Below are 27,857 nucleotides of genomic sequence, written 5' to 3'. Positions count from 1 at the left end.
GAAAATAAACAAATAAACAAAAATATGTGGGGTATTTATTGGCTATTTGTAAGGTGACCTGAACTCAGAATACTTTTGGAAAAAAACCTTTTTTTTTTTTTTTTGTCACCTCAAAGTGGTTGGCCTTTCTGAAACTTCAGTATAATCGGTGAATGTTAGGCTTTAAACAATTTTCCTATTGGCATTGACATGTAAAAAGCCCCATGAAAAGCAGTAAATATTTTTTTCCAAATGAGACTAATGCATGCATTGCACAGATTCTTGTATGTAGAACCTCCCTGGTTTTGTTCAGGAGTTTTTATACTTGAAATCAAAATGCTACTACTTTTGAATTAAAAAGAGCACAACTTGTCAAAACTCTGGATCAATCAAGGTGTTGTGCATATATCTAGCTTTTCCTCATCTTATTTGGATTTATTTTTTTTTTAATAGAAATTATCTACTGGAAGATCTGTGGTGGTGCAGTGTGAATGTTAATTGCAGGGCAACAGTATAAATGGGACATGGATGTGTTTGGTGCTTAGTGCTCCCAGTAGCCTGATGAACAGTTCTATTGTCCTTGATCTATTGAGTTCTGAAATAGCACTGGACTCTAGTTCAGATTTCAGACTGGAGAGTGTTTGGAGTGTTGGTAACACAAGAGGTGTGGAAATGAATGCAAGTTCTGCAACCTCAAAACCTTTTGCCCCATCTATTAGCCAGGCAAAACTTTCTAAGTATGGGAAAGTTTGTTCCTGTTTTCTTGTTTCACATGCTGGTTTTGGTATGAAGCTTTCCATTGATAGACAAGGAGGAGGTCTGTGTGCGTGCTTCTTTCGCCAGTGTTTCGGTGGAAAGGCTATTGACTTGAAGTTCAGAGGCCCGAACTACTCTGCAGCTGACTAGATTTGGGCTCGGATAATTTTGAAGAAGGAGTAAAGCAGAATCCATAACGAAATATTGCTGAGCACAGTGTAAAGCAATGGCCATGGGCATTGCTGTCTTACTGGCTTCAGACTGTTCCTGAAAGCAGTAATGTCAAAAAAATTTACACCATCAGTAAACGTTCTTTATTTGATAGTTTCAAAAGTTTTCATGCAACTTAAAAAGTAGAGATTGCTCTTTGAATGCCTAGAATGGGCTTGTGGTACTCACATGGTGTTTGCCAGTGCTTTTGCAGACAGAATTTACAAACCATAACAAATGAATAGTGTAACTTTTCAATAAAATATGATTAAGAAAAACTTTTCAAGTCATCACTTATTTTGCATGAAAAATCAGTTTTGTTTCATAAAATCACAAAATGGCTTCGGTGGGAAGGAGAATCTGTGGGTCCATCTGGTCCAAGTTCATTACTCAAGCAGGGCATCCAGAGTAGGCTACCCAGGACCATGTCCTTCTAAAGATCTCTAGGGAGGAGACTGCAGCTTCTCTGGGGAGACTGTGCCAGTGCTCCCTTTCATGCATGGTGGAAAAAGTATTTCCAGGTGTTTGGAGGGAACCTCTTGTGTTTTAGTTTGTGCTCGTTGCCTCTTGTCTGTGCATTGAGCTCTACTGAGAACCGCATGACTTTGTCCCCTTTGGACCCTCTTTTCAAGTATTTATACACACTCATATCTAAGATCTCTCCCGAGCATCCTCTTCTCCAGGCTGAACAGTCCTAGTCTGTGGGTTTTTCACACTGATGCTTGCTTATCTCATGTGAAAACCTTCAGGATGGACACCTGTGAGGTAGGCATAAAAAGCAGTAAAAGGAGAGTCTTAAAGGAGCAGGACGGTCCTCTTTTGGCTTGAAGTTGTAGAAATAAGCATGTAATGTTTCAGCACAGAATCTTGAGGGCTGTTTTGCACAGCGTGAGACCTTTTGCTTTATTAACCATGACATTAATATTAAAGTTAACACTCCTCTGTATGCTAATGAGCTGTAAGAAGGATGTGTTAAACACATATGACTACAATACTCAACTGTCCACCCAAATCTTATCAAATACAATCTCAGGGAGGGAAACAGTTAAAATTTAGGATATAAGGGAAAATGTCTTGATAAGGTAGCCCAGTGGAGAAGGGAAAGGAAGCAGGGAAGAACATGGAAAAGAGACTGAAGGAGCGGAGATGAGAGATAAGAAGTTGCCACCTTCTGTTGAATCAGCAACTTCACCAGTTTTCTGACATCAATATATTTACTGAGGGTGTGCCCTGCCTGATTCTCCGGATCATTAATTAAAGTGTTAAATAGGACTAGACCCATTTACTGACCCCTGGGGTACTCTGCTTGCTACTGGCCTCTAGCTGCTGACCATTGTCCTCTGGGTCCAGCCATTAACCATTTTCTGATCACTTTACTCATCCAGCTGGTATTTCAGCAACTTCTCTGTGAGTATCTTAAGGGGCTGGTTTTTGTACAGTACTGTTCAATGTATCAAATCTGAAGAAGAAGTGATTAGAAAATTTATGCTTGCACTGGGCTTATGCATTCAGGTTTTGGCAGCACGTGGTCTGTCTCTTGTTAGATCAGAGCTTCAGCTTCTCTAAAAGGGACCTGCTGCTGGACAGAGCTGAGCAATAAGTGATGCTGATTATACTCAGAGATAATGTATTTGAGAGGGGCTAAAACACCGCGCCAGACGCAGTGAGAAAAAGGAGTAAGTAAATGCAAGAGAAACAGCCCTGCAAGCACCATGGTCAGTGCAAAAGCAGCAGCATGTGCATGGGCTCCCCCTGAAGCCCAGGAGGGGCTCATGGTGGATCAGGCTGTCCTCCAGCAGCCTGTGGGTACCATGCAGAGCAGATCTCCATGTGCAGCCATGGTGGAGCCTATGATATGGCAGTGGACAAGGCCTGAAGGAGGCCAGAGCCCCTGCAGGAGAAGCTCCGGGCTGAAGCTGCAACCCATGGAGGGGTGGGGCAGGAGGGCTGGAGGGATCCATGCTGGAGAAATCCACCCCTGAAGGGTGAGCCCTGTGGTACAGAGGCACGTTGGAGCAGTGCTCAGAGAGCTGCAGTCTGTGGGAAGCCCATTCAGGGTCACTTTGGGAAGGATGGCATCCTGTGGGAGGGATTCTGAGTGGAACGGGAAAAGGGAGTGACCATGAAGGAGCAACAGCAGCAAACACTGTGATCTGACTGCAGCCCCGATTGCCTGTTTTCCTGCACAGCCTGGGAATGAGGTATGAGAGGGTGGGGTTGGGAAGGGAGAGTGTTTTTGTTTGCCTTTAGTTCTCACTGCTTTAATCTGTTAGTAATAAGGAATAAATTAGTCTTCCTACACTGAGTGTGTTTTATCCATGACAATAATTGGTGAGTGATCTCCTTATTCTTAATTTTGAGCCTTTTTTCATTATATTTTATACCCCTGTTCCTTTGTGGAGGGAGAGTGAGATAGTGTCCATCATCAGCACAACAATGCTTCATTTATACCTGTTTAAACAATTCTTTTTAGATAACCTTTCCCTTAAGATTATAACACCTAAATGCATTTTTGTGAAAATATTCCTCGTAAGAAATCTAATAATACACATGTTCTGTGCACTTCACTTGTTACAAGAGAAGTTACTATACGCTGTGGCAAAGTACATTTTTGTAACACGCACAACATGCGACTTTACATCCTGAAACCCAAAGGCAGGACATGAGGAGAAATGAGGCAGATTGGGAATGAAATTGTTGGATATTAGATTGGATATTAGGAAAAACGTCTGATCCAAAACAGTGATAACTGATTGACACATGCTGCCAAGGGAGGTGATGGAACACTGGAGGTGTTCCAGAAAAGGGTACAGATGTGGCACTGAGGGACATGGTTAGTGGGCGTAGGTGGTTAGAGAATGGTTGGAATAGATGATTTTAGAGATCTTTTCCAGCTTTGGTGATTCCACGATTCTGTTAATAGACTTTAACTGGAAAGGAAAGAATTGTTGTACTGCTTCTTTCCACATGAAAGAATTTTTTTTTAAAGAATGTCACTTCAGTGCTGAACTGTAGGTATTCTTGCACGTATAGTAAGTGACAGGGATTGCTTTTTTTTTTTTTTTTTTTCAAAGCTCCTGTGTCCTGGTGATAGCAGCCATCTTAATTTTACTCAAATGTGAAAGTAGAACTGATGATCCTGAGTACAGAGTATCTTTTAATGTGGAGTTGTCCGTTTTATGAATTTCTTTCTCATGACTAGGGGGAAAAAAAGAGTTTGTGCCTTGATGAAGAACAGTTGAGAGTTACTCCAAGTGGTTATTGTTTCCAAACCATTTTCTATCATTTTTCTTACTTTAATGTGAGACATTTACTGTTATAAAATGGCTGTTTTCATGTAGTGGGTTGGGTACTTTAAATAAGCCCCCTGCCACAGACAGGGCTGCCACTCACCAGCTCAGACTGCCCAGGGCACGATCCAGCCTGGCCTTGAATATTTCCAGGGGTGGGGCAATACAGCTTCTCTGAGCAACTGCTCTGTTAGCTTTATTATAAAAGATATATGGATAAATGGTGTTTCCCATCCTTCTAGATTCTGATCATAGATCTTCCTTACCATATGCAGGCATTTGATGAGAATAACTAAGTTGGAGCCTTCTTACTTCAAAGTGGCTTGAGTGGCATCCTTACTGCATGGGGAAATGCTTGATGAAAATGCCATTTCTTTTCAGACTTTGTGGTGATTTGTTCACTGTGGTTACTACAAACATTTGGTAGGCTCTGGATACACTGTTTATGTTACATGATTCTTTTTGTAATCATCTTTTACAGTCTACAGCCTTTGAGGCCAGGCATGCTGCGAACATATCAAAACAGCTATGATACATCACCACCTGTCTGCTCTTATCACACACTGTTATCAGAATGTTGTGAAATTCTGAAGTTGCTCTGCAGAATTCTGGAAGCTCTCTTTGTCTTCTAACACTGTTTTTTAGGACAGGTCGTCTCGTTTAGTTTTTAGTTTATTTATCCCTGCAGGACTCACAAACTCTTCACTGTCGAAACAGACAGAGAACCAAGGTGTTGTTCACTGCTTGGAATTGAATGCTTTTTTTTTTTTTTTTTTTTCCTCCTCCCAAAAGGAACTTCAATTTAAAATGTATATTGTTATAAATATCAGGTAGATGTGAAATGTCATAGGCTTATGCTTGCATTTGTAATCTTGTGCTGAGTGTGTAGCTAGGCCTTAGTTAGTCTCCTTTAGTCTTTGCAAAGAGTCATGCAGGTAAAGTAAAAATAGAGTGCTGATTATATAATTAAATGCAGGTATCATAGATCTGCTTGGCCAATGGTTTTTGTTTGTTTGTTTTGTTTTGTTTTTTAAAAAGATAGCTTTCCATCTCACTTAGAAAAGTTAAATTGAAGAACTCTTGTCCTCCAGAAATTGTTTTCTCCCAAAATGAAATCCAATTGCATAAGGCAGCAACTTTCTCTTAACTCACTGGCCACTTGAAAGCTGCTGTTGTGACTGTGCAAGAAAAAATTCTTACATTTGTGGTGATATTTCTAGACTGCTAGATTTTTATTTATTCCCATTACTCTTGTAAGTGTTGCTAGAGAAAATCCATCTGCTTTCTCCTTTTCCTTTAGAGGAGAGAACAGACCAAAACCAAAGAAGAAAGGCTGTTGTTATAAAGACCTTAACTTATGGTGAATGCTTTGCTGTTTTTCTTTACCACATCTTCCCTGTCTGGAAATGGGGGTGTTTGTTTCATGCTACTTTTTAAATTCAGAGTTTGGAGTGCTGTGGAAGCGTTGTCAGGGCGGTGAGGAGAACAGGTGAGCAAGGACAGGGATAGAGGCATCTCCACTACATCTTTACATTTGTTTCTTCTTATTGACACTTTTCTTTAAATAAATAGATGAAAATGTGGTTTTAGAAGTGTTGAATGTGAGTTTGTTCTGCAGAATGATTATTTTCCTTTAAATGCATTGATGAAGATTCTCCACTGTTTTGACCAGGCTCCAGTGCCAAGTCCTCCATCCACTCAGGTGCTCTGGCAGCAGAGGCCTACCCAGAGGCTGCTGAACAGCACAAACCTCTGTGTGATGTACTTCTGCTGGCTAGTGCAAGGAATTGCCAAAGATTGGCAGGATACAGTTGAAACACAGGATGCAGAATTCAGTCCTGTGAGGGAAAAACCTTCCACTCCAGGTTTCTCAATTGAATGTTCACTTTCAGCAGTTAGAACTACCCATCTGGAGAAGAAACGCAACTTGTAGATGGGGTTTTCCACTTAGTATTGCGTAGTGCACTGTGTTGCTATATGTTCCTGTCTGTTTCACATTTTAAACAGCCTGTGAGACTTGCATGAAGTCTGGGGGAAAACTCTGGTTACGGTTTAAGTTCACACCCTTTGTGTGGAGTAGATGGAAATGATAGCCTGACGTATTTTCCAGTAAAGTCATCTTTTGGGCTATATGATCAGCTTATTATGACAATTTTACTTCCTGTTCCATCAGACATTTAATATCTGCTACTCGTGGTTATTAGCAAGTTGCTTCTATTTTTCTTGCTAGAGTCATATCCCCAGGATATTTTTAAATGTTAGTTCTGGAAGTGTTTAAATCTAATTATACATGTGCAGGTGAAGGAATTACTTGCATGTTTACAATTACTTCTGCCTAAGTACTTCCTGGGTCCAGTAGTTAAATTGTTGAGACTTGATAGAGGCTGTTAAACACAGTTTAAAATGCAAAATGCAAAATAATGGGAGTCAAGTGGTAATTCTTGCTATACAGTGTTATGATCAGAATGTAACTTTCAAGTAAGCTTCACTGTGCTTCTCTGTGCCTTTGTCTTAAAAGTCGCTAGTACCCTGTTTCTTTAAAGTTTCAGATATGTTCGTGATGGGAGGGAACCAAAATGTGCTTGTAAAAAGAGTAGCTGGCTATGTTTTGATCTGTTTCTGACACTTAAAATAACAACTATCCCTATTATTTTAAAAATCAAGGGGGTAGTCTTTTTTTTTTTTCTTTTCTTTCCCTGAGGCCTCTTACAGCGAGAGTTGCTAAAACTCTGAGTAGATTTCCCTGCTGTGGTTTTGATGCATTTCTGTGCGAAACGAACAGCAGGATTTGTTCTAGTATGTAGGCCACTATTGTATTAGAATTACATAACCGTGTGGAGTGGTAGAAACAGATGAAAAGACCAGGATGCACGGCGTCCCTGAACAGACCATATCCCCTGACAATGAAGACAGCGCAAGCTCTGCAGAGAATGTGGTCACATGCAGTCAAAAAGTTGAGGATTTTAAGGGGACACGTGAGTTGCTTTTTGTTGCATCTTGCTCTGGGTCTTTCCTCCCCCCACCCCCCCGCGTGCCTTGTGTCTCCTTCTCCCCTCCAGCTCACTTTCACAGCCTGATGATTGTGGTGGCAGGTCTTCTGGTGGTGGTTTTCTGGAAGAAGCTGCCTGGGGCCATCTCTGAGTTGCAAGTAATTGCATAAATCGCAGATGAATGTCAATGGGAGTTGCTGTTTGTAGCTCACAGATTATTTTTTTTTAACTCTGAACTGTTTCCTGCCACAGATTCTCTCAAGTGGTCTGTATTGGGCATTTTGAAAGCGCCTGTCGTTTTAGTGTTCAGAATTAGGCAGATTTAAGCAAATCCTGACTGCAGTGTTCTCAATAGAAATTGACTGACTTTAGTCACTAATGAATTTAGACTAGCTAATGACAGTTCACACTTCCTGCAGCTATCCTGTAGCTATCCTGCTATCTGTGCAAAACCTTGCAAAACAATTACTAGCAGTTACTGGACGCGGAATCCTCACTGTTTTGCCTGCCTTTCTTTCTCCAGTGTTTCTGTGTGTGATCTTGCATTGAAATGGCAATTGTACAAGGGATGTCCAGGCTGTTCAGATCCTTTCTTGTTTCCCTAGAGACAAAGAGCAAAGAAATTGGCTAGGATGATGAGAGATTTTTGTAACCCATCACGTGATGCAGACGGAGGACAGTCGTGTCATTAGGTGTGGAACACAGGAACTTTGTTATTCTGGTGGAGACTTATAACCATAGCTTTGGAAGTCCTTGGCTGGTGATTTTTAGCATTTGTAGTCTCTTCCTTCCTTTTAGTCTTCCCCAGTAAACTGTCAGTATCAGTTAGTATCGTGGCAATGGCATGCAGCAGTATTTTTTTATAATGTTAAAGGGATTACTGCTGAGAGATTTGAGGGAGTACAGATGTGTTTTTTTGCCTTACAGGCTTCCAAGGTGACCATTCAGTTCTCTGAACTGTGTTGCAGAGCCTGAATGGCTTTATCAGTATGGCAGAGCTGGTCCTGCTGTCGTGGTAATTATGTTGCACAAAATCAGCTTTGCAAGTACATAATGTACTTTCCTTTACTAATATGGTATACAGCAACTGAGAGTCAATTTCCCAAGGACCGGTTTCTGAAAACATATTAATTACAAATTTAAAAATGAATTATTCAAGTGTCTTCTGTTTAATAAGTTTCAGGCTAAAAATTCCCTTGCCTTCCCCTCCCCCAGATTTACACAGGAGGTGTGTGAAGATCACAACTGATATTTTAAGGCACATTTTCTGGGCACAGATGAGATGATGCTGTTGGCTTGACATCCTACAGGATCATAACTGTAGTATCTGTAGGCACTAGTTCTTTTCCTTTCCTACTGTTCGTTTTTATGACCAGATATCACGAGACTTGTTTGTCAGAGCAAATACTTACCTGTGTTAGTTTTGTATACATTTGCTACATGATGCATCTCTTGTCTCGGGTGTGAGGTTTTACTACACAATTCACTAGAGCCATTGTTTTGGTGAAGGAAATTCCTGTAAGCTCATTTTTTTCCTACTTATGGATCCTCTCCCAGTATCTTTATTCTCCTTTACTTAATCCCTTTGCTGCAGCATTTCACTTAACAAGCAGTCATTTCTCAGACCATCTTTTTACAGATAGAATATCAGAAGGCTCAAAGTTAGAGATGCTGGAAGAGGAGGGTCTGTGTACTGCCCTCTGCCCATAAGGGCAGTCTGCCTGCCTTACTTTTGTTTGAACAGAGCCAGTCTCAGCAGTGTGTTGGGCTGGTAAGTAGCATTGGTAAGGACTGCAGGCAGTGTAAATCGAATTTAAAAGATGCTCTTGCCACATACGTAAGTTGTTTGGGCTTGTATGAAGTAAGAGAGATAGAAAAGATTTTCCATCTACCTGTCCACAAAATCTGAACTTGACTGCTTGTCCTTTAAATGTTACCAGTCATTTGATCCCATTTCATTTCTAAAATTCTCTTCAGTGAAGCCGACTGTAATTTAAATGACTGAGGCCTTTCTTCAGCACAGACCGCAAAGTTTGAAGGTACCATATAGAAAAGTAGGACAGTAATGGTATAACTGACGGTCAGTAGTAGCTAAACTATCAATTTTCGTACATGCTGGACAAGCAAGTGTCAAACAGTGCTTCTGTTTCTCATAGCAGATCAGAAAAAACATGTAGATAAGGAGATTTTTTTATTTTTTTAGTCTACAGGATGTCTCTGTGTAAGGGAATCTGTGTCGTGAGATGGTTCTCTGTCAGCTTGCTGAAGGGTTAGGCATGTAAATTGCTATCACAGAAATATGAAAAAATATGAGAGAAAATAATTTCACTGTATGCTTCAGCAGAGTAACTCTCTGGCAGTAGATATATACATTTTAATAGGAAGTTACAAATGCCGCTCATTCTAGACAAGTAGAAGTTGAGGAGTACTCACTTGCGTTAATTTCAGTTTAAGTCATTCTCTTAACAGATGTGCTACATGTGTTTTTGGTTAGACTCTTAGAACCTTAGTCTTAGAAACTGGATAGTGTCCATTTTGGAGGAGAAAAGTATTGGTGCACATTTAGTGTTGTTTGGTGTTGTGAACTTCCTGGTAGGAATGCTTCATTCTACTTGGTGGTGTTCGAAACTTCCACTGGAAGAATACATCATGGGATTCTCTGCATTTGAGAAACAGCATCCATGGCTTGCTAAATTGCTACTGACTGCCCAAAAACATTTGCTCTGGAAAAATGAGGGATGCTTTAAAGCACAGGCATATCCATTGTGTGTGACATCTTCTCCTTTTTTTGGGGCTAGTGCTGTCACCAGTAATCCCTTTAAAGCCTTTCAAAGGACAACTAAGTCAAAACTGAGTTTCTAATACGGCTTTTGCTTCCTCAGGAACTCATATCCTACCTAGAGAAAGCTCTATTTTTAGTAGTAAAAACAAATAAAACTTTGACTTCAGCATACATGCACATTCTCATGAAGAACCTGAATTTTTCTTTTGCAAATGAATGCTCTGTGTTTTGAATTGAAAAGTTTTTAGTGTCAAATACTGTGGTTTGTTTTTTTCTCCTCATTTCAAGGCCAGGCAGTGAAGGAGCTAGCACCATATGATGCACCACTACTGAGTAGTTATTTTGTATTTTACTTTAAGTTGGAAAGATTTCAGGTTATATCACATAAGGTAAACAGACCCATTCAGGATCAGTTTATATTGGAAATGTGGAAAGAAAAAAAAAATTGAAAAATAGACATCTGAGAAGCGTCATGGAAATGGATATAGTAGTGCTATGTAGAGATACACTGTTTTTCTGTAAAATAAAATTTTAGCTGGAGAATCTAAATATTCAATTGTATAACTCAGTGGATTTAGCATTTTGCCATTTCCAGGCAAACAAGAGGAAAAATCTGAAGGCTCACTGGTTTTTAATATTCTCAGTTTCAACTACTGATCTTGTGATATGTTGAAATGGAGAGATACTCAGTTTGTGTTCTTTGAATCAGGATTATACCATGGCAGTGTGATTTGAATTAACTACTTATGCTAAAAGAAGCTTTTCTGAAAATTAGAATGAACTGTTGAATCAGTGAAATTTGAAGGAATTCTGTCAACCGGAACCTTTAGATATTTTTTTCCATTTTTAAATAAGCCATCATTAAATGAAATGCACATGTTTCTTACTAATTATATCAAATGCTTATAATAAATATATTATGTTTACATCTGTGTTTTAGTGGGTATTTAACAGTCTAGGTAGTTGTATGCTTTTTGTTTTGCTAATTGGTTTCTGTGTGCAACAGGCCCCAGGCATGGAAGAGCTGATATGGGAACAGTACACTGTGACCTTACAAAAGGTGAGTGCCTGTTAATATTTTTTGGCTTTTGGACATACTAGTACTGCTGATACCTAAATATGTTTCACAATAAATGTTATTAGCATATCTGAGCCCAGAGGATGACTAATGTGTTGTACGAATTAGATATGTTTTCCATTTCAAAGCTTAATTGCTAGTTACTCATACTATAATGTGGCTTTTAATGTTAAAATTACATTAAATTAACTGCTTAAGTGCTATATTTATTTTTATTAAGCCTTTGTAACAACAGTCTAATGTACTACACAACAGCCACATAGCAAAATTCGTCACTGAATAACCTAAAAAACAGTGCAGATGGCTTTATCTTGCAGTTGTGATTAATGCTCAAGCTTTCTAAGTATCGTTGAACACATCTCCACTGATTTGCTTGTATATACTTTCATGTCAACCAGTGTGGAATTTAGTGGTAAAGTACTTCATCTAAATTTCTAAAATGTGCAAGGTACAAGTGTTGCTTTAACTTTCAAGAAAAGATGAAGTTATGATTGGTATGTTGCAAGTCCTTTTGAGTTAAACAAAGTCTGTCTCTTGCTTGTGAGTTCTGTAAGGGCTAAGCCACCACGATACAGTACAGGATATGTTGCTCAACTGTGTTGGTAGTCTTCCCAGCTGTTTTGGTGATCTGTGTTCAGTGAGCAGGCTGTACTATGCTATTAATGTTTTTCATATGTCCTACATTGAAATGAACTCAATGACCTGAGGTAAAACAGTCGCCTCACAAAACTGGTTTTATGGGTGAATTTCTGCGATGGATTGTTTTTCATGTTGCAGACATGGACAGGGGAAACACTGCAGAAGATCTTAGTTCCTGAAATTCCCAGCTTTTCGAGTATTGAGTTCTTAGCAAATGTGCATTAAATCTTTAATTCAGAGATAGCTCTGTATCACTTGAGCAGTATGAGCCATGGGCATGCTGTTTGAAGCACTACCATTGAGTTCTACAATTAGTTTTAATTCTGTACTGTTTTGACTTGAAGCACCAATCTGCTTCCTGTAAAGCTAAGATGCGGAAAATGTGAAGCTTCATTATTTCCTTGAAGAAATAATCTCTTAATATTGACATTAATAGAGTGCAAGCTGGCATGTGATTAAATACACGTGTAGAGTTGTAGAAGAAGTACCGCTTTAATCTGGTGAATTATTTCATGTGTAAGTTAATTAAAATTTAAAATGTTCCTGTGGCATAACTTGTGTGTGTATATATACACATTTGTTTTAAGGAATGGGTCTTTTCTGAGTAGCTAATAGCATTCAACCTGTGTGTTAAATAAAATGTATGGTTTTGTGCACATGTTCTTGTCTACATTTAAATTATGCTGGCACAACAGGTTTAGTGTTACAGGTATGATTCCTTCACATCTCGTTAAGTACTTCCTTGCCTTTTTTGAATGCCAGACTTGAGCGTTTACAGATCTGACATTTCTATGAGAGCAGGTTCAACTTAAATTACTTATTTAAAATACTCAATAGTGAGAGGGTATAAAATTCATGAGTACTTTGGCCTGTTTTTTCTAGTCAGCCATGATCTTATTTAGCCTGGTTGAGGAGTAAATAAGTAATGAAAGACTAGATAACAGTTAATAAAGATGACATAGTAGAAATGCTGATCTGATTTCCTAACAAAATAGAGCCATATATCCAACAATAACTTTGGCATGAATACCTAGTGGGATGGTATAGCAAAATGTTGGCAAAATTAGTGAATAGTCTGCTTAATTAATTACCGTCGCAGGGTTGAAGTTTAACAAATACAAGTGCTGGGTTCTGCATGGGGATCAAGGCATCCCTGGGGTATATGTACAGACTGGGAGATGAGAGAGAAGCCCTGCACAAAGCCTGCTGGAGTTCAAGAATCATTTGGAGAATGCTCTTAGAAATGTGGCTTTAATTTTGGGTGATCCTGTGTGGAGCTAGGATTTGAACTCGGTGTCCTTGTGAGTCCCTTCCAACTTAGAGTGTTCTGTGTAGACTGAGGATTTGGAACATGGGAACATGTTACCTTGCTACATGGATTGATTTATTTTTTTATTTTTATTTTTTTGTTTGTTTGTTTTATTCCTTTTTAAATCTAGAAGTATTGTGTGTTTCTGCAACTGTTCATGCAACTATTATATTTGGCATAGAGTGCTATCGTAAGAATATTCACATTACTCTTCTTTCTATCAAAATGTCTGCTGGTAGCATTGAGTTTTGTTGTATTTGTTTTTATTTCCAAGGATTCAAAACGAGGATTTGGGATTGCAGTTTCTGGTGGCAGAGATAACCCACATTTTGAAAATGGTGAAACCTCAATAGTCATTTCAGATGTTCTCCCAGGTGGTCCAGCAGATGGATTACTTCAGTAAGCAATTTCTTACTTCTTTGACATATTTTTAGGAGCATGGCTGTAGAATACTTAAAACCTCCAGAGAGTTGTGGTTGATGTCTTGGTGATTTAGTCCTACTGAGATTTGATAATTTCTTGAAGTCCTAGATGACTGCTTTAAATGGAAACAAAAACCGAAACAAAACAACAATACCTGGGGTTGTTATTCTTTGCTGTTTTCTAAGAAAATAAATTTCAGTAGTGTTGAAAAGCTTTTATGGCCAGTGTGTTTCCGTTAGGAAGCCTTTTACAGAACCAACAGAAATACTTAGCATCTCAAAACATTCGTTCTGTTCTTCTTCTTCCAGGAAACATACTTCCTGGTCATTTATTAGTTTTCATGAGAGTGGCCTAAGTCAGGTAGTCTAATGGAGGGTCTCAACCATTAAGGTACTAGAAGTAATAACAGGCGAGGGAAGAGAAACAGAATTGTTTGCTAAATATTATTTTCAAAGAAATAAAGGCATTCCAATGTTTTTTAGATTACATCTTCCTTGGTGAGACAACATTTATTGCAGAGAAGTATTTTTAAATCTATAGGCTGAAATAGTTTCCAGTCCACTGCTGATTGGATTTTCATCCTAGAATATCTGATGAACTTCAGAAGAGTAATAATGCTGCACAGTAATTCAAAAGAGAAGGTTCTGGTCATTTTTTCAAACAGAAATCTGGCAAGATAATGGAAAGGCTCTCACATTTGAGTGGTTACTGAAGGACTAGATGAGTACTGCAGAACAGAAAATGGCATACTTTTTCAGTAGAAGGAATTGGAAAGGTATGAAAAGAGGCACAAAAGTCATTCAGGAGTTAGAGGAAATGCTCTACAAGTAGAAGCTTAAAGTATATAATCTTATTTAAAAAGAAGATTGTGATGTGACTTGATTACAGAGTAGAGAAGATAATTGGTACTAAAAATCTCTTTTATCTAGCTGAAAAACAGGTACATTAGCCAATAATTGTTTGAACTGAGGCTATGTAAGGTTAGTAACTGAGTAAACACCAGAAAAAAGTAATATGTTGAGTTGTGATTTTTTTTTATCTCCTGCACTTTGTAGGTTTGAAATGCCTTTTGAGAAGATACATTTTTAATTTATCATGTTATGGATTTGTTTCCTGTGGGTGGCCAAATGCTAATGGTCTCTTTGACACACACAGGAAGTTTGAAAAGTTGAATTTATAATCTTTTTTGACCCGAGCCTTTCTGCTTGTTTTGCTTCGTTTTGGGTTTTTGCCTTGTTTGTTTGTTTGTTTTGTTTTTCTGAGGGAGGTGAGTTTGGTTTGGTTTCCCCTGGTCTTGTTCTTCCAGAATTGACAGGGCTTGAATGGCAGTCTTTCAGAAGATTGTGCAAAAGTAGTCTTTTTGTTTAGATTTGCATGAATACTGTTGTGTGCATGAGTTTGAATCTATCTTGAAATTTGCATGCTGCTGTGAAAAAGAAGCTACCACTAAGTGTGAAAGATGGTGAGTTAACGAATAACTTAATAAATAAATGATAGAAAGTTTGATTGTTGTCAGGAATATTCTTAAAACAAAAGAAATCAAAATCTGCCTTGAAGCTATGGTAGTTAACTGAAGCAGGACATAATAATACGCATACAAAATTATGCTACTCTACACAAATTGGTTATCAAACATATTGAAAGCTTCTTGTAGCAATCTCAGGTGTTAGTGTCTGTCTAACAAGTACTGTTTTTAAGAAAAAGTTCTTGTTAAGGTGAATGAAATTCTTTGATCCATCTTTCTCCTCATTCCTGAGCGGGAGGTGGGGGAGGAAGGTTTTCTTCTTGTGTTTTTATGAAGACTAAAATACTTTTCTCTCTTTCTCCCATCTTTTTCAGAGAAAATGACCGTGTGGTGATAGTTAATGGGACCCCAATGGAAAATGTTCCACATTCTTTTGCAGTACAGCAGCTTAGGAAAAGTGGAAAAGTGGCCACCATTGTAAGTGTGTTGTGAATATATTCATTCTGCAATGGCTGTGTGATTGGTTAATCAATGAAATGGACTGCAAATATGTGAAGCAAAGCAAGCCTTTGCCCAGTAGAATGTACAAGTAAATAAACAAGGTTTTGTTTTAGTTTATGCAGGTGAAGCAAATGGAAGTTAACTTTGTGACACTGTTATTTATCTTACTGAAAAACTGGGAATAAAATTTGTCTTCAGTCTTTAGTTTTAGTAATGAGTGCTATTTGGATAAAATAAAATAATAATATGAAGAAAATGATGTCCAGCATACAAAGAATTTGGTTTTCATATTGGCTTTCTTTGGGACATGCACCTATAGTTGTTTTGAAGGGGCTGTCACATTTTCAGTAGCATACGTATTGCAGACCTGAAAAAATATGGTTACTGATGTGTTTCTTGTGGTTCTTTTGTGTGTGTGTGTTTTTATTTTAATTCTTCTGATTTTTATACTTCCTGTTAGTAAATATTTCTTCTGTACATCTAAATAATCTCATGTGCTTGTTATTCTATAAACTTCATTTGTTGTAAGTACAGCACTGCAGTATTTCAGAGTTTTAAGGTTCTTTATTTTTCCCCAGCTCTGATCAAAACGTAAAGAACTTTTCATTTGTCAAACGTTAATTTCTGACTGTTGGAGTTGCTTTCTTTGTTTTGTATTGCACTGAATAGGTTGTGAAAAGACCACGGAAAGTGCAGGCTGCTGCTTTGAGGAGAAGCCCTTCCCTTGACTATGAGGACAGAGCTTTAGATGTAATGGATGACCACGCAGAATTTGATGGCAAAAGCGCTCGAAGTGGCTACAGTGAAAGAAGCTGGCGTAGTGGCAATGGAGGGCGCAGTCAAAGCTGGGGAAACAGCCTGGATCAGAGCTATGGAGATGATCATGACAGGGAGCACAACCGAAGCAGAGGTCGTAGTAGGGAATGTAGCTACAGCCGTGATCGAAGTCGGGGTAGGAGCATTGACAGGAGCTTGGATCAAGACTATGGCAGAGATCGGAGCAGGGGAAGAAGCGTGGACAGGGACGGTGGCTACAGACAGGACTACAGAGGAGACTACAGTCCAGCCAGTTACAGATATGGATCTCAACCTGATCCTAGATATGTGAGGAGCCTAAGTCGAGATAGGCTTCATTCTCGTAGTCCTTCACCTGAAACACACCATCAGCATGAGTACCTAGGACCACAGGATCAGAATGGACCCATCAGTGTTCTCTTAACAAAAGGCAAACATAATGAAGGTAGGTGTGGGAGGGGGGGTTGACTTTAATGTAACATGTTGGTTTTTTTGAAACGGGGATACTTAAATATTCTCTGCTTTAGAATTTAAATAGAGATTTTTCACTGGTTGTTTAAGTTTTCTTATTCTCTCAGTTTATTCTCAGATGTTTTTGGTGATTGTTTGTTTGTTTGTTTGTTTGTTTCCCCCAGCACTTTGGACTTTGCCTTTGTACAAATAACTGTTCACCCACATCATTTGAGTCTTTTTGAGCCTCTGTGTCCTTTGGTTTTCTATTTTCTTCTCCCTATTCTTCTAAATGTGATTTGAAGCATGGATATGGTCATAACTGAGATTACACTTGTCATATCTATAAAATGGGGAGTTACAATGAGTGAAGAGTAGACTGCTGTTAATGGTGCATTTACTTTTATCATGCTGAAGGAAATAAGTGGTTCCAAGAATTGTTTGGTTCTAAATACTTCAGAATGTATAATGGATACTGAAACAGCAACAACTGAAATTGCCTTCTCTTTTTGTCAAGTGTTGGAGTGTGTAGATGAAGGCCAAAAGTGTGATATTTTAATGTGCTGTGAAGTAAAGACTCTTGTGTTGTAAAGCCTATCTGAGATTAGATTATGCAAATTTTCTGGTTTTTTTTGTTTGTTTGTTGGAGGTTTTGTTGTTGTTTTAACTTTAAAATTTGCCTGTTGTGAGAATTTTCTGCCTGTGTAAGACTTGTATACGGAAACCATTCTTGTTTTGACTTTGGTGAGGATCATTTTCTCTCCTTCTTGTTCTTCCCGTGCATGTAATGTTTCTACTTCTAAAGATAATGTAGACAGTTATCTAAATAAGGATATCAGATGACTTCAAGAAGTTTTATATGTAGCCAGTATTTCCTTAATACTTCCTGCCACTCATATATATACTCTGCAGTTTCTCTCAAGTGTGATTTCCGTCTTTCTATGCTCAAAGACATGCTTTTTATAAAATCAGTGTTAACTTTTATGGGTTTTTCTCCCCTTTGCCCAAAACAAAGGAGACAACTTACTGGGTTGTTATAGATAGGAAAAGGCCCCCATAAAGCAAGCAGTAAAAGAACTAGCTCTTCTCTTAGTCTTGTTGACACTTTCCCATGCTTTTCTATACGATACAAACTATAATGCAGAGAAAATGTAGCCCAGTGTCTTTATGAGCATGTCCAGAACAAAGGCATCATTTCACTTTTGAAGGTGCAGGTCTATGATTGTTTTCAGACATGTTTGTACAGGTGGGACAGCACTGAAATAAAAGAGAGTCTGAGGTTAAGTTTGTATACTGAGTTCCCATTTCTTATTTTTCTCATGGTGTTTGTACACTATGCTAATGCTGCTTGTACACAATGTTGTTTAAAAAAAAAAAAGTATTCTTGCTTATTATCTAAGCTACAGTGGGTTATTTTTCTGATTCTAGAATATGGTCTCCGACTTGGAAGTCAGATCTTCATAAAAGAAATGACCAGTACTGGCCTAGCAACCAAAGATGGCAACCTTCACGAAGGGGATATCATTCTTAAGGTGTGTTGTGGTTAAACAACTAGCAGTGTAACAAGTACTTGTTAAAGATGATTTATCTGTTATCACGTTAAAAGTGAAATTCAGTATTGAACTTCAGTGCAAGATGGGTTTTTATTATTTACTTGATACCTTTTTATATCCAGATCAATGGTACAGTGACAGAGAACATGTCTTTAGCTGATGCCCGAAAGTTGATTGAGAAGTCTCGGGGAAAGCTCCAGCTGGTTGTCCTCAGGGACAGAAAGCAGACCCTGCTCAACATTCCTTCATTGAATGACAGTGACTCAGAAATGGATGGTGAGGTTTAATTTGGATGAAAAATTCTTCTTTCTGCACAGAGATAAATTGGATCTTATAGTGTTTCGCTGTGATACAGTGGCACTAGGTTTTAAAACACAAAACAAGCAAAAAGCTGCACACACAACTAAGTACTAGCCAAATAAGCATCAAGCCATCTTCCTTTTAGGTGAAAGAAGAATTCTATAGTAATCATGCAATTACATATTGGGCAGAGGCAGAGACAGAAAAAGTAGTAATGGCAGGCAAAATAATGGTCAGTGTTACTTACTTCTTGTACCAAGCAAGTTGGTTACTTTCATAAAAGGTTTTAATATTAAAATCATGTGGAGTGAACTGTTCTGTCCTTCTGAGGACATTAACATTCACTACAGAATTCATTAGAAAAGTGTTCAGGACAAGGATATGAAGTCTCCAGGAGAAATGGTTTCAATTTGCAGTATCCTCACAAGTGATCTCTGACAGTGTATGAGCTATATCTTACAATATGATCTCACTTTGGGAAAGCCTCAGGATGTCTGGGGGAGTAGGATGTTACATTACTTGGTGAAACATATTTGTTTCTCAGATATCAGCATAGTCTGTACAGTGCTTCATAGGTTTTACTGTCATGACTGAAATGTGGCTTAAATCTGAAGGCCACTCTGTTTTGTCACTGAGAAGCAGCAATGAAGATGGTTAATGCAGTCTTCTGTTTCTGTTTCTCAGCAGAACTCAAATTAATGCTAACTAATGTAGGAGTGGTATGGTGGTAATAGTTCTGTGCTGCATGTTTCCCAAAAGTTGTGTGAAAACTTCTTGAAGTATTTTTGAGTGAAGAGCTGGGAAGCACTAAAAAACATACAGCACCTATGGAACCCTAGTCAAATCCAAACACCATACTTGAAAGGGAAGTAGACTTGAAGATTGTACATATATGTGAAAGCTTTTATAAACAAATGTGGTTAATTATATGTACAGACAATACAGGCATTTTTTGGTTTGTTGCTGTGTTTATAGATATTTCTCTTTTTGTTTATATATATATTTTTTGTTTCTATAGATATTTCTGAAATAGAGTCAAACAGATCGTTCTCACCTCAAGATGACAGATTACATCATTCTGATCTGGATTCACATTCATCCAATGAAAAGCTGAAAGAGAAAACAAAGTAAGAAGTGTTGTTTTCTAGTATTTTGCTTATCAAGGGAATGCTTAAAATACACACACTGTTAACTATTTTTACTGCATTCTTTCATTTTTTTTGTGCTCAATTTAGTGCAAAAGATGATCCATCCAACAGGATGTCCAGAATGGGAGCAATGCCTACGCCATTTAAATCAACTGGTGATATTGCTACAACTGCTGTCACTGTTGTAGATGCAAACAAAGAACCAAAGTACCAAGAAGATGTAGCAGGTCAGAGCTTCCCATTACAGTTTTTTCCCCATTTTTTTTTCCTCCTCCTGACTACAGAAAGTTTGTTTCCCCCAGTCACATCCACAAGTCTAGCATAGTCTTCCTATTAATCCCATCCTTGTGTGCAGAAGAGATCTGTCTTTGCTTTGTGGTTTAGAGAAAGAGGAAACATCTGAGATTACCTGAAGGTAGTTGTCCATTGGAATTACTACTGCAAAAAGCATTTACATATCTAGATGCTACCTAGTAGCCTCGTAGCCTGAGTAGACAGGAAAAGCTGTTTCTGATGTCTGATTTGTCTTGCCTGTAAAAAGAGTTCTATATTTTTCTGATGATATTTTTTCCCCCAAGAATTAAGTAAAAACAAAGAAACAACTAAAAATAAAGGAAAGTAGATCAGTTCTAGACAAAAAATAATAGGCATTTAAATTTGTATTAATCTTTGGCATGGGCAGTTGGGCTGCTATCTGATCACTACAAAATTGCTGCCAGTTGAACCTTTTTTTACAGCTTAGTAACTTCCACTGACTTTTTTTTTACATACAGTGCCTCAACCAAAAGCAGCTACAAGAACGATTCTTAAACCCAGCCCTGAAGATGAAGCGATATATGGGTAAGGAGGCATTTTCCTTGTTCTTTTGCTCTCAGTGCTTTCATGACTTGCACCTAAGTATTGGTTCCATGTTTTCAGAATTTCTGTACATTTGGAGTGATACTTCTTTTCAAGTTTAATGCCAAAATCACATGCCTTCTAAGTTTATATACTTGGGAAAAAGATTAGTTTTACAAGTATTTTTATAGAAGATATATACTTATTTTATGCCTGGAAGACGTAACAGCACCCTGTGCTTCTGTGCATTCATAGGAATTTAGACAATGATATGTTTTTATTCCCTATTTTGCACTTGTGGGATAGCTTTTGGAGTTATGTGTCCCTTTTGAGGTTCGCAAGGCCAAGAAAAGACATAGACACACTAGAGTATATCTAGCTCTGTGTATCTAGCTCTAGTATATCTAGAGTCAGTGTGTGGCACACAAGAAGAGACTAAGAGAATGGATGCTGTCAAGCCTGAAGAAGAGAGAACAGAAGTCAGCGTTGATTCCAGCTACCTAATGACTACATGCAGTGCTTTGAGTACAGGTCCATTCTAGCTTATAGCTATGGAATGTATATAGTGTATTTTAAACTTCTTCACCATTTTGTACTTACAAAAGATAACACTCCCCTTTCCCTTATACTAAGATACTAAGAGAACATTCTCTATTTGGGAACAAGTCTGTTGGAAGCAAAGGCCAGCCATACAAGCTGAAAAATTCTGTACAGAAGTTTGCATCTTTTCTTCAAACTCAAGCCTGCACAGTCCATATCCGCTCTGAATGACAGAAAAAATACTGCTTGCAAAATTTGTGGAGGTGGGGGGTTGGCAGTTTTATGTTGTTTTCTTTTTTTAATCTGGTACTGTTGTTGCCTGAAGAATTAAGATACAAAAGGTTGTAAACAGTATTGATAGGAAATCAGCATACATGTTCTCTTTGACTGTTGCCAAATACAAAAATTAAAGGAAGAGGAGCGCTAAGCTTGTAAAGGAAAGCCTAAATATTGTGCGTTTTATTGAAGTTTTTTTTCTCAAATTGATTCTCTTCTCAGATCTTCCCTGGAGTTGGACCTTGTTGTCACTGATGTACAAATTAATCAAGTGATTATTTTGATGAAGGGGAATTTATAATACAGGCTTAGGGTATTAGTGAGAAAGGCTGACAGATAAATACTGTCCTCTGTGTTGGAAGGTCATTCAGGCATACAGCTTTTCTGACAGGAAAAAAGCTGAACCTAATCCTGTAGCCTCTTCCCTTCTGAAATATAAAAGGTATGACAGATAACATAACAGTGAAATTTATTTTGAAGTATTTGTCAGTAAAAGCAAACAGAAGTTCCACGTGATCTAATAAATGTTGAAACTGCAAAGAAACTGTCATTTGTTTGACAGTTCTTGGTTGCTTGGAGGAAAAAACTATGAGTGGGATTAGTCATTACTCAGGCTATTTCCATATAAAAAATTTAAAATAAAAAAAAAAGCTGCTTATGTGACAGAAAGTCCAGTAGGTGGTGAGTATTCAGGACATCAGAAACCAAGAATTTGTTTACTCTCTGTCATGTATGGGTATGTCACTTCGTCTCTTTTTCTAACTCAGTTTCTACTCTAAAAAATGTAAATTTTCTGCTTTCTTTCTTTGAAGCATTACATGGCTAAGTACAGCCTGTCTAGTGACAGAAAGGATATAAAAGTATTACTAACATGTTTTTTTAAGTTGCAGTTTTTTGCTCTTGACAGCCTGTTATTGTCATATGCTTAATATTCAGCTGTCCTTTTTCTGCCTGTACATCTTGTAGTCCTAATACGAAAATGGTGAGATTCAAGAAAGGGGACAGTGTGGGTCTACGGCTTGCTGGTGGAAACGATGTAGGGATATTTATTGCTGGAATTCAAGAAGGCACCTCAGCTGACCAGGAAGGACTTCAGGAAGGAGATCAGATTCTCAAGGTATGAGTTTGTGTCCCTGAAATTCAGGCTTTTATAATTTTTATTTCCTTCTTAGTGGAAATATAGAATAAGTCATGTTCTCAGAAAGTCCAATTTTTGCTTGATGTGTCACTGTGTGATGGAGGGACCTTACTGTAATCAGCTTATGAAGAGCTCAAATTATGCATCAAGTTGTATAAAATTCTGTGGAAAGAATATATAGGGAAAAGATTAAGTTTAAAAAATGCCTCAAGATGGAAGAGAATAAATTTTCCGTATATTGTTTCCTCCTAGTCTTGGAGAGAGGAAAAAAAAAATGGAGACAGTATATTTTTCTATTTTTCATTTTTCTTCAACTTATTTGGATGACACCAACTGGCTTTCCAGGGTTCTGAATTATTTCTTCTATGATATTTTATCCTTTTTCTTTTTTTTTTTTTTAATTCAATTTTGGGAGCCTAATTTTCAAGGCCTTTTGGAGACTATTCAAGTCGTAGAAGAAATTGAAATTATCTAACAATGAACAACCAGAACCTTATTATTTTGGAAAGGCTACAGTGAATGGCTAGATTAAAATATCCACATTGACTTAATAAATAACTGTAGGGGGGAAAAAAAAGGAAGATAATATATAAGACAGGAGTAGGGAAGTAATCCTGCCCTTGTGCTCAGCATTGGTGAGGCCTCAGCTCGAGTACTGTGTTCAGTTTTGGGCACCTCAGTTCAGAAAGGACATTGAGGTGCTGGAGCAGGTCCAAAAAAGGGCTACAAGGCTGGCGAAGGGCTTGGAGAATGTGCTCTATGAGGAGAGACTGAAGGAACTGGGGTTGTTTAACAGGGGGAAAAGGAGGCTGAGGGGAGACCTTATTCTAAGGTCTCTTCTAAGGTTCTCTTCTAAGATCTGAGAAGTGCTTACAGTGAGAGCAGGTTTGGTCTCTTCTCACTGGTGACAGGTGACAGGATGAGGGCAAATGGCCTCAAGTTGTGCCAGGGTAAGTTTAGGTTTTACATTAGGAGACACGTCTTTACAGAAAGGGTTGTTAAGCACTGGAATAGGGAGGTGGTTGAGTCACCGTCCCTGAATATGTTAAAAACTGATGTGGAGCTCAGGGACATGATTTAGAGGAGAGTTGTTAGAGTTAGGGTAGTATGGTTAGGTTGTGGTTGGACTTGATGATCTTTAAGGCCTTTCCCAACCTGACCAATTCTATGATTCTATGGTGATATATATATATGATGATATATATATATATATATAAAATTATATATATATATATATATATATATATATATATATATGTATGTATTTTTTTTAAGTTAAACCAAAAGCTTTGGATATTCTTTTTAATTGTAGTTTTTCTCTGGTGTTATTTTTATTTTTTGATATGTAGGTAAACACTCAAGATTTCAGAGGCATTGTTCGGGAGGATGCTGTTTTATACCTATTAGAAATTCCCAAAGGTGATACAGTGACAATTTTGGCTCAAAGCAAATATGAAGGTGGGTCTTTTATGAATAATATGAAGGTTTGGCTTTTAACAAAATGTATGTATCTATGAAGCTTTTGGAGGTTTTTTGAAGGATGCTATGATCTATTTTGCCAGTGAAACTACAGATAACTTCTCTCTTGCTTATTCTTGACAGCATTTTACTTACCTTTTCAGTAGCATACAAGACAGCTGTCTTCCATACCACAGAAATCATAGAGATACCTGTGTGATATGTCTATCAGAACATTTAATCACCATTTGCATTATTAGCTAATAGCATCTTTTCTTAATCTTGGTAGCATACTGCTTGTTCCTTCTGCTTTTCTTCGTGTAGCAGCTGGCCTGAGATCTGGTGTTTACATTCCTTTTCAGCTTTTCAGCTGTGCCTTGGCAGTCATAAGATATTCACAGTCACCCAGCAGAAAGTGTGCAACTGATGAGCAGTTAAGGAGCAAGCCTTTTGCTTTTTGAGGGTGCAAGTTCATGCTTCCCTTTTGCTATAATAGCTATCTATGTACAAATACAGAGCATTATTGATAATTATAGGTGCAGGGTATTGTTTGTGGATGCTGTTCTTTTGTGTATTTTTGAGTGGACTGGAAGAATTGATTGGAGTTAAATCCATCTGGTGACTGATCTCTGGTGGTGTTCCTCAGTGGTCAGTAGTGAAGTTGGCTCTTTTTTATTATCCTTATTGATTATCTGGATGAGGGAATTGACTGCAGCCTCCGTAAGTTTGCAGATGACACCAAGTTTGAAAGACAGTGTGCCTTAGGAATGCACTACAGCAGAATCTGGACAGGCTGAATTGGTGGGTTGAGGCCAAGTGTATGAGCTTTAAGTAGACCAAGTTCTGGGTCCTGTATTTTGGCCACATAACCCCATGCATTGCTACATTCTTGGGGCAGAGTGGCTGGAAAGATGTGCAAAGGGAAAGGACCTGAGGGTGTTAGCTGACAGCTGGCTGAACACCAGCAAGAAGAGTGCCCAGGTGGCCAAGGCAGCCAATGGCATCTTGGCTTGTATCACAAATAGTGTAGTCAAGAAGAGCAGGGAGGTGAGCTTTACAATGTACTCAGCTCTGGTGAAGCCACACCTTGAGTACTGTGTTCAGTTTTAGGCCCCTCACTACAAGAAAGACATGGAAGCCCAGGACTGTGTCCAGAAATGGGCAACAAAGCTGGTGAGGGGTCTGGAGCACAAGTCTTATGAGGAGCAGCTGAGGGAACTGGGATTGTACTGGAGAAGAGGAGGCTCCAAGAAGATTTTATCATTCTGCAGCTTACTCCTTGTAAAGAGATTGTGGTGAGATGGTGTTGGCCTCTTCTCCTGTGTAAATAGCAGTAGGTCACGAGGTAATGGCCTCAAGTTCTTCTAGGGAAGGTTCAGATTGAATATTAGAAAAGAATTATTCTTAGAATGGTGAGGAATATTTGAACAGGGAGTAGTAGACATAGCAGTGAGGGACATGGTTTTGTGGGCATGATGGTGATGGGTTGATGGTTGGAGTAGGTAGTATTCTTAGTCTTTTCCAGCTTAATTATATGTTTCTAATTTTAAACTCTTATCTGAAATGACAGTTTGATCTTTCTTTCAAATGTAAAAATCATAAACTAAATGGAATTCCTTCTTTAGTATACAGAGACATCATGGCCTGTGGCAGAGGAGATTCATTCTTCATCAGAAGCCACTTTGAGTGTGAAAAAGAGTCGCCACAGAGCTTAGCCTTCACCAGAGGGGAGATCTTTAGAGTAGTTGATACACTGTATGATGGCAAACTGGGAAACTGGCTGGCTGTGAGAATTGGAAATGAACTTGAAAAGGGCCTCATTCCAAATAGGAGCAGGTAAGCTGACAATGAGTTGTCCTACTCATTGTTAAAAAAGATGTTTTTCTTTTCTTAGAAAAGATTTTTGCTTCCTATGCCATACTTTTCTTCTTTGTTGTTTTATTTAATTTTTTTCCTATCTTCTGTAAAAGAATGATGAAATTGTTCTATCTTTACTTTCACAACAGTTGTTCCTTCAAAACTCTAGATTTTAGACCATGGTGTCATGTGAGAAGATGATGGGAGAAAGGATAGTTTCATGTACACACTGAGCTGGGCTTTTGCAACACAGCCCTAGAGCTCATGATTCAGTAATCACCCAAGCATTGACCATTAGCTTCTTCAATTCCTCTTGCACAAAATAGGTAGAAGATTCCTTTTTTGCTTGAGAATATTTAAAAAAAAAAACAAGCAAAAAAACAAAACCCAGCAAGATCTCACTACTGCATGTGCAAGGATACTCTAATGATTTATCTCTTCTACTGCAAAACTCTTTGTAAATTCTTGCAGAAAACACTTCAAGAATTTATTCCAAGCTAGTATTTCTTGGTAGCCATAGTAGCCATTTTTGCATGAACTGTGGAGTTAAACCACAGCAATGATTTTTTTTTATTTTTATTTATTTATTTATTTATTTATTTATTTTGTTATTTTGCTTATATCACACTGTTCCAGTAAAAGGTAAGGTGAGGTAAAAGTAAGTGTCCATAAATTGTGCACTGAATAAGAGAATTAAAATCCATCTGCAAAAACAGTAAGGATGTTTTTTTAAACTCTAGCCTTTAAGTCCTTTAAGGTAGTCATGATTTCATAATGGGGAGAAAAAGAAAAAATGTTCTGAGTTGCATTGTACAGAAATTCCTGAAATACAGTCATACATGGTTCCCCTGCCTCTTTCCTGGTTAGTACATTCTGTTCTCTCTGGTAATTAATCTGTCCAAACCAGCCTTTATTTCTATACTGCAGTGACGTAACTTAAAAGCTCTGATAAAGAAGAGAATAATGGCTGTAATTATTTAGGCCATCGTGATCTTTTTTCACAATCCTGTGCAGTTGCATTCTTTTATTTATGCCAGTGTGAGTTATCAGTTTAAAACTTGTGGGCTAATCCAGCTGTTTTGCGGCTTTGGCTGAAGCTAAGTTTGCCCCAAGGCAGAAAACTTATATTTCTACCTTTTCAACTTCCCATTCGTGGCTGCCTAGCTGTCAAACTACCGATTGCAAATTCAAAACGCATAGGGCCTTCTGCCCATTTTTGACTAGTTGCATACAAATAAGCACTATGCTTTCTCTGTCAGAGCCGAGCAGATGGCCAGTGTTCAAAATGCCCAAAAAGATGGCCCTAGTGACAGGGCAGACTTCTGGAGAACACGCGGCCAGCGATCTGGAGTGAAGAAGAATTTGAGGAAGAGTCGTGAAGATCTGACAGCTATTGTATCAGTGGGCACAAAATTCCCAGCTTATGAACGAGTTCAGTTGCGTGAAGGTAAGTGAGACCACTGTAGCCAGCTGTCCATTTACTGATGGCTCTTTTGGTGTCCAACTGATTGTTCAGCTAAAACTTTGCTTAAGTATTAAATGTGAAGAACAGAAAAAGATAATGTTTTTTATCAGAATGCAAACTAACAACTTTAAAAAGAAAGCCTTCTGTCTTTTCTAAACTGCTGTTGTTCTCACTTGTCTCTAAATTACACATGCCAATTTCAAATTTCAAAATGAAGAAAAAAAGAAACAAGTAGAATTTTTTCTTTGTTTCCTCAACTTCTCTGTGGCTTGCTTGGAAAGTACAATTCATATGACTGAGATGATTTACCATTTCTAATGTGCTCACAAGCACCATTCGACAGTATCTTGAGAGCAAGTAAAACCTAAGTATATTCAGTAGTTTATTGAAACAATTTTGGAGTTGATATGCTCTGTCTCTGTGACTCCAAATTAGCTGTTTAAAAAATAAGCTATATCGCTCATTATGTTTGCTGATGTTTCCTGGACATTTGCACACAATAATATTGTGGGGAAAAGAAAAAAGAAAAAAAAAAAACAATAAAGAAAAAAACCTGTAAAATGTATTTTGAAGGAACTCACCAATGAAGACTGAGAGACTGTTATTTTGTAGATGGAA

At 38.1% G+C, this 27,857-nt stretch overlaps 1 protein-coding gene across 6 annotated transcripts in view; it reads left to right on the top strand.

Moving 5' to 3' along the window:
- TJP2 (tight junction protein 2) overlaps positions 1 to 27,857 on the top strand; it is a 65,212-nt gene that overhangs the window by 29,788 nt on the left and 7,567 nt on the right. For 5 of the 6 annotated variants that reach the window (XM_052700696.1, XM_052700695.1, XM_052700692.1 and 2 more), the window contains 13 exons: positions 11,014 to 11,067; positions 13,308 to 13,432; positions 15,296 to 15,398; positions 16,092 to 16,662; positions 18,096 to 18,199; positions 18,343 to 18,496; positions 19,539 to 19,647; positions 19,756 to 19,895; positions 20,442 to 20,508; positions 22,288 to 22,438; positions 23,809 to 23,917; positions 25,543 to 25,753; positions 27,034 to 27,221. In XM_052700696.1, coding sequence (XP_052556656.1) covers positions 11,023 to 11,067; positions 13,308 to 13,432; positions 15,296 to 15,398; positions 16,092 to 16,662; positions 18,096 to 18,199; positions 18,343 to 18,496; positions 19,539 to 19,647; positions 19,756 to 19,895; positions 20,442 to 20,508; positions 22,288 to 22,438; positions 23,809 to 23,917; positions 25,543 to 25,753; positions 27,034 to 27,221 — 2,077 coding nt within the window. In that variant the 5' untranslated portion in view covers positions 11,014 to 11,022. Of the gene's footprint in view, positions 1 to 7,123; positions 7,211 to 11,013; positions 11,068 to 13,307; positions 13,433 to 15,295; positions 15,399 to 16,091; positions 16,663 to 18,095; positions 18,200 to 18,342; positions 18,497 to 19,538; positions 19,648 to 19,755; positions 19,896 to 20,441; positions 20,509 to 22,287; positions 22,439 to 23,808; positions 23,918 to 25,542; positions 25,754 to 27,033; positions 27,222 to 27,857 lie in introns of those variants that run through there. The other variant, XM_052700690.1, reaches the window with a different exon arrangement.

This window comes from Tympanuchus pallidicinctus, unplaced genomic scaffold (genome assembly GCF_026119805.1).
Source record: "Tympanuchus pallidicinctus isolate F22 unplaced genomic scaffold, pur_lepc_1.0 scaffold4, whole genome shotgun sequence".
Lineage (NCBI taxonomy): Eukaryota > Metazoa > Chordata > Aves > Galliformes > Phasianidae > Tympanuchus > Tympanuchus pallidicinctus.
Note: the sequence above shows the minus strand (reverse complement) of the source record. Positions and strands in the feature narration are given on the sequence as shown.